This window comes from Arachis hypogaea, chromosome 17 (genome assembly GCF_003086295.3).
Source record: "Arachis hypogaea cultivar Tifrunner chromosome 17, arahy.Tifrunner.gnm2.J5K5, whole genome shotgun sequence".
NCBI lineage: Eukaryota > Viridiplantae > Streptophyta > Magnoliopsida > Fabales > Fabaceae > Arachis > Arachis hypogaea.
This window is the reverse complement of record NC_092052.1, coordinates 65,360,361-65,367,051: the sequence shown is the minus strand read 5'-3', so window position 1 is coordinate 65,367,051 and position 6,691 is coordinate 65,360,361. Positions and strand designations below refer to the sequence as shown.

Sequence of the window (6,691 nt, the reverse complement as noted above, 5' to 3'; positions counted from 1 at the left end):
GCTCTTTGTAAGTGCGAGTGTAATTGAGGTTGATGAGAAAAAGGTGAAGGCTATTCGTGAATGGGCAATGCCTAAGAATGCTTTTGAGGTAAGAAATTTTCATAGTTTAGCTGGATTTTACAGGAGATTTACAAAAAAAATTTCTACTATTGTTGCACCTCTCACAGAGGCTATCAAAAGAGTTGTTGGGTTTAAATGGAAAAAGGTACAAAAAATTGCATTTCATACCCTAAAAGATTATTTGTGTTCTGCCTCTATTCTTATTTTACCTAACTTTGATAAAATCTTTGAGATCGAATGTGATGCTTCTGGGATTAGTATAGGTGCTATTTTGATGCAGAAAAAGTGAACCATTATCTTTTTCAGTGAAAAGTTGAATTTAGCTCAATGCAAATATTCAACTTATGACAAAGAATCATATGCTTTGGTTCGAATTTTGGAGGTTTGGCAACACTACCTCTTACTTAAAGATGTATGATTCACACATATTATGAATTTTTGAAGCACCTAAAAGGACAAGGTAAGCTTGATAAAAGACATGCTAAATGAGTGAAATTCATTAAGACATTTTCATATGTGATTGCCTTTAAACAAAGTAAAGAGAATGTAGTTATTGGTGCTTCATCTAGGAGGCATGACTTGATTATTACACTTATTTTTAAGTTGTTCGGATTTGAGTTTTTAAAGGATTTGTATGAAATTGATTCTGACTTTCTGCTATTTATGCCTCTTGTAAACATAGTGCATTTAACAAATTTATAGATATGGAGATTTTCTGTTTCGTGAAAATAGAATTTGTGTGCCTGCTTGTTCTATTAGGGACTTACTTGTTCTGGAATCATATAATAGGAGTTTGATGGGTTATTTTGGTGTGCATAAGACATTCGATGTATTATCTGAATATTTTTACTAGCCACATATGTGTAGAGATGTTGAAAAATTTTGTACTAAGTGTATTGCATGTAAACAAGCTAAATATAAGTCTTTACCACATGGTTTGTAACTTTGTATACTTCCTTATATGTTTCTGTATATCCATGGGTTGATATTTTTATAGATTTTATTCTTGGTTTGCCTCGAACAAAGAAAGGTAGAGATAGCATTTTTGTTGTGGTAAACTGGTTTAGTAAAATGATCCATTTCATTGCATGCCATAAAATTGATGATGCAACAAACATTGCTGATCTATTTTTTAGCGAGGTTGTGCGCTTACATGGTGTTCCCAAACTATTATTTCTTATCGTGACGTAAAATTTTTAGTCATTTTTAGAAAGTGTTATGGGATAAATTAGGCATAAAATTATCATACTCTATTACTTGTCATCCTCATACTGATGGTCGAACTGAAGTAGTAAATAGAACATTAAAGATCTTATTATGTACTCTTGTTGGTAAGAATCTGAAAACTTGGAAAGATCGTTTACCTTTTATTGAATTTTTTTATAATAGAACAATTTACTCTTCTACAGGTTTTTCTCCTTTTGAACTTGTGTATGGTTTTAATCTTTTAATTGTTTTGGACTTATTACCTTTGCTTTTGAGTGATCTTGTTAGCTTTGATGGAGAAGGTAAAGCAAAAAAGGTTAAAGCAATGCACTTAAAAGCACGTGAATTGATTGAAAAGAAAAATAGGTTGACAGCTCAAAGGGTGAATAAAGGTCAAAGACAACTTGTCTTTGAACCTGTGAATGGGTATGGGTTCATTTGAGAAAGGAGAGGTTTCCTACTAAAATAACCCAAATTAGACCTAGGAGTGATGGTCCATTTTAGATTCTCGAAAGGATCAATAAAAATGCTTAGAAGATTGATCTTCCAAGTGAGTATAATGTGTCAACTACTTTTAATGTCTCTGACCTATCTTCTTTTAATTTGAATGCAGATTCGAGGACGAGTCTTTTCAAAGAGAGAGAATGATACGAGCTCTGTGAAACAAACTGAGAACTGTCATATGTCAATTGGTCCAATTACAAGAGCAATAACAAAGAGAACAAAAAAACATTTTGCAAATATAGCTAAATCATTTGTTTAGAAGATGCATCAAGAATTGGGTAAAATAATGGTTAACGATTATAGAACGCCAAACGTCTTACTATTTAAAAGTTGCATTGAAAACTCTCGTTAGTCAAATTTAAACAAATATGCATCACTTTCTTAGTATTTATTTTATTTTATTTTGTTTGTTTTAGACCCAATTATGATTTGACTCATTTTTATTTTAGTGAATTTATGAATTACGGCTTTTAACTTAAGAGATATAAAAACTTCTAAAATAGGTATTCCTTAACTGTTACATCAAAAAATCAAATTGAAGTAAAAAAGTCCTTTTTTTTATTTTCTGTTTTATCTTGGATTCCATTCATCGTATTCACTCACACACCCAATATTTTTTAAGAGTAATTCTTATCCACTGCCTGATATTGCCAAGATTCAGACCCAGACACATTATATCTATCTTTTTTCTGAATACACCGAATCTTTGTTAAATTTAAACATAATTTCCGAGTCTTCCCCTTTCAGAGATAGCATTTTCCTCAGGATAACTACTCAGGTAGAAATCACCCATGGATGAAATCCTTTCATGATTCACGAGGGGTCATGATGACGGTGACGAATATCAAATATGAAATGCATAAGCGGATGAAACGTGCACGGAACACTTTGTCACAAGTAACATCAGTTAATTACTTGATTTAATTTCAACATGCTATGAATAAGGACCAGAATATCCGAAAGGTTTCCCCATCCTAGTGAACTACAGAATCAATCAAACAATTAATTCAATGTGCTACGAAAACAAGGCTATCCTGGAACTGTTGTTTCATTAAAGTAACCAGCTTAGTCAAAATCAAAATAATTGGTATCTAACAATCAGCCAAGACAATAATTGCCCAACAGCAGGGGCTAAAAACATGCATTACAAATCAGCAGAGCCACTTACAAGAAGATATCAGTTGGATATATGTGAATTTATATCCATGAAATAAACAAATCGACCTGTACAATACGGAAAGACCCTTGGTCTCAAAGTACTAGTATTTCTTTTACGTTTGTATATTGATCTTATACTTCTGTGTCTCTTCTTTTCACAGTAATTTCAGCCTTCAATCAAGTTGAGATCACAGACCAGAAGTGCATACAGATGCCATAGAATAAATCTTGCCCCTATCATCAGTCTTTTGAGGTCGCTGAGAAGGTCAATATTGAATCCTGTCATAGAAACGGCGGAAAACATTTGATAAGCACAAAAGAATTAATGAGGATTCTAGCATAGTCTACAAGTCGCATGTACTGAAATGTTGAAGTAAAATTTCTGTTGCAAAAACACCATATGCAAAGAAATCTGAAAGCCCAATAATCGGACTACACAACAGAAAAACAGTTTGCTCTCTGTTAATATAAGGCATCAGATAATTTTAACTTTGAAGTATGCTATTTATAAACTGGCGCCAGCACAAAATAAAAATTAAATGGTGGTAACTAACCTTCCAACTTCCAAGATGTAAATTACTGCTTGCTAGATTTTGCCCAAAAGAATCCCTTCTTTTTTGTAGGGTGGTTATCTAACATGGATCTAGAACCCTTTGATCCAAGTGAAAAGTGTCGCCTCAGAAATGGTTTCCCAAACGAGCTTCTCCCACTGGAACTAGATTCCATCCTTGGAGCTTTCCCTTTAAGTCCTCTGCCTTTAAAGTGATCATACACAATTGACTCATCATCAATATCACTGTCCACAACCCGATTCCTTGATTTCTTGTTTCTAGCCTTTAAATCCATTTCAGCTTTCAAAGCTTTTTCGGACAGCTTCATAGTTTGTTTCTCACCAAAAGTACAGACTGGACAACCAGGATCATACTTGTTTACTTCAGGTGTCAAACTCTCCAAACATTCAGCATGATAGACATGTCCGCAGATAAGAACAGCAACTACAGAGAGGTCATTATTTGCAATTATCTTTTGGGTGCTCCAAGAAGACTTCTCAGTTAAAAGCCTCAAGCAAACACCACATGTTTGCAAATCAACTGGTGAAGTTGAAAACTGACTACTGGAATTGAGCAACCTTTCACGATTAAATCCAAAGGACTCGCTGTCAAATGACCATCTTTCTTTGTGGGGAGTGCCCATAAGCTCAGAATAGCCAGGTATAGACCAACCATCTGAAGATCCACCATGTGAGCCCATACCTGATTCATTGCTCCATGAAGGATGATGCAATGGCCTTTCTTCAGACACAGAAAAGCTGCTTGGTGACTTAAATGCTGGGATTCTGCTATCAGAGACTTGCCGAAACAGTTGGTGTCCTGTTGAATGGCCAGGCCACCTTAATGGAGTTGTACCTGAAGGAGGTATATTACTTTGGGATGATATAGGAGATGCCGACAATGAAGTTGACGGTAATGATGGTTTTGTGGGAGATGGACATGATACTATTGATGATTCTGCCAAACCCTTCACCTAGAAAATGATCCATAATCAGGGGTTATCTCGGAAAATTACATAAAAAAAATATTTTAAAAAAGGGATAGTTTTGTTATGCAAACGAAGAGGAGGGAGGGAGGGAGGGAGTAAACTTCACTGTTATGATCTCACCTGATCCACACTCACATCAATGGAAACATCCCTTGAAATTGATTGATCTGCAAATGAACATGAACACTTATGTTAGATATTATAAAATAAATATCAAGTTGGGACTCCAGGGAATAGTCTAACCAGTGAATAAACTAAGACATCATGACACGCTACTTATTTCTAAGAGTAGGGCCAATTCTTGCATGGGCTGGGGGTGGGGGATACATGGATTGAGGCCATTGTGCCTTTACAGAGGACTACCCTTATATAAGTAACTATAGTTGCTGTTCCTTTTCATTCCCTTAGGGTTTGATGGCTTCTGAGCAAGAAACAAATGTGTCTAAGACACTCCCTAGTTTGGAAATTTAATGCAACAGCATCACATATAGTAAGGTATAGCATGGAGAAATGAATGCAAAACACAATCCTAAAGCGTCCAATTTGAGTAGGTCCATGGAGTGAACTTAGTGGAGGTTACCTGAAGTAGAATTTCTGGGTTGTGCAGCAGTTCCTTCGGATACAAAGGATTTTTGGCATCTATTTCTTTGATGAATCTGCAATGGACTTCCATCCTCTGATACATAAGCTGATCCATTTTTATGCTCTGAACCATCGTTCCTGCTAACCCCATCAGAAAACCAATTGATAGAAGTATCTTCACCAGCCACACGCCCCCGATGATCCCAGCGAAAGCTCCACGTTGGGGAGCACCGAACATTGCGATGCAAAATATCACTGGTTGATCCACTTTGAATAGTTTTATCTCTTGAAGCAACGCAACAAGCAGCACCCATAGTAGAACAAAATAAATAACCGCTTTTTTATCTTACACAACTAACACAACCACCAACTGCATCCCTGAACACAATATTACATTAATTTCACCCGCGAATAGCGCAGTTCATTGCAATTATTGCTCATATATGACAGCCAAACGTATAATTCTCAACATATAATCATTTTCATAGAAAAGTTAGTCTTGCATAATATAATTTCATATAATTTCTTCATATAATAATTTTGCCCCAAATTCGAAAGCGATCTATCTAAATAGAACACAACAGGAATTAAACACACAGGATTCAATACAGACATACAGTAGAGTCGAGCCTTGAAGGGGAAAAAAAGAAAAAGAGAGAGACAGAAGCGTATATGTTATTGTGATAAATAAATAATTGGTGAAATCAGTGTGAAGACAGGAAGAAAAGAGAAAAGGAAGTGAATGAAACGAAGAAAAGGCAACACATCTGCGGAAAGAAATATGTAGAGGTGTGCGGAGAAGTGGAACAGGGATCCGAAATCAGTGGTGAGAGAAAGGAATCAAGAGAAGGAGTGAAGAGCTGCAAAGTGTGTGTTGATAGCAATAATAATTAATTGAAATAAGGAAGTAAGTAATTTAGAAATTGTGTTGATAGAAAAGAAGAAGGGATACAAAGGAAGACGTACCTTTAACAAAAGCAGGTGCCACGGGAGCAGCAGCTGAAAGTTGAGGCTGAGAGAGAGAGAAGAAGAAGAAGAAGAAGTAGTAGAAGAAGAAGGGGGTGATGTGTTGGTGAGACGGCGTTAGTATGAGTCAGTGAGTTGGGGCACTTGTCATGGTTACGGGGGTTAACTTTGTCATTGTGCTTTCTCCTCCGAATTTATGCCACCTCACCCTCACCCCTCACCCCTCACCTTTATGCCTTTTATAATTGTTTTTTGTTACACAATAACGAAACAATAAAATTTATATGAACACACGTTTTGTAAATTATTCATGAATTCAGATGTCAATATAAATCTCTCATGTTTATTTTAACAAGATGAAAAAATCATAAATAAAGATCATAATCACATATATTTACTAGTATAATATCCTGTTATGCATGAAGTGTACGCATAACCATTAACTATTTATTGGACATTTAACGTAACGATTATTGTGCATATTTACAATTTTACATTCATAGCTCTATAACATATTTTCTCTATTTCAGCATAGGTGTTACATGTATATTGATATATTTTTAGTAAAAATAAAAACATACTTATAATTTTCACTAAAAAATTACGCTTTACGTACACTCCAAGAAGAGCTTTCCTAGGCTTCTAGCAACACACCTATGCTCGATCTCCAAATAGA

The 6,691-nt window shown here is 35.3% G+C and overlaps 1 protein-coding gene across 5 annotated transcripts; it reads right to left on the bottom strand.

The window, feature by feature from the left end:
• Positions 1-2,800: 2,800 nt before the first annotated feature.
• On the bottom strand, positions 2,801-6,289 carry LOC112764145 (uncharacterized). 5 transcript variants are annotated; one of them, XM_025809682.3, is made up of 5 exons: positions 6,016-6,289; positions 5,048-5,427; positions 4,588-4,634; positions 3,483-4,452; positions 2,801-3,207 (listed from the first exon to the last, which is right to left on the bottom strand). In XM_025809682.3, the coding sequence occupies exons 2-4, from the start codon at positions 5,361-5,363 to the stop codon at positions 3,505-3,507; spliced, it is 1,311 nt and encodes a 436-aa protein (XP_025665467.1). In that variant the 5' UTR covers positions 5,364-5,427; positions 6,016-6,289; the 3' UTR covers positions 2,801-3,207; positions 3,483-3,504. The 5 variants fall into 5 exon arrangements, with proteins under 5 accessions (XP_025665467.1, XP_025665468.1, XP_025665469.1 ...); XM_025809683.3 differs by having other exon boundaries at positions 5,048-5,419; positions 6,016-6,262; XM_025809684.3 differs by having other exon boundaries at positions 3,483-4,446; positions 6,016-6,232.
• Positions 6,290-6,691: the final 402 nt, after the last annotated feature.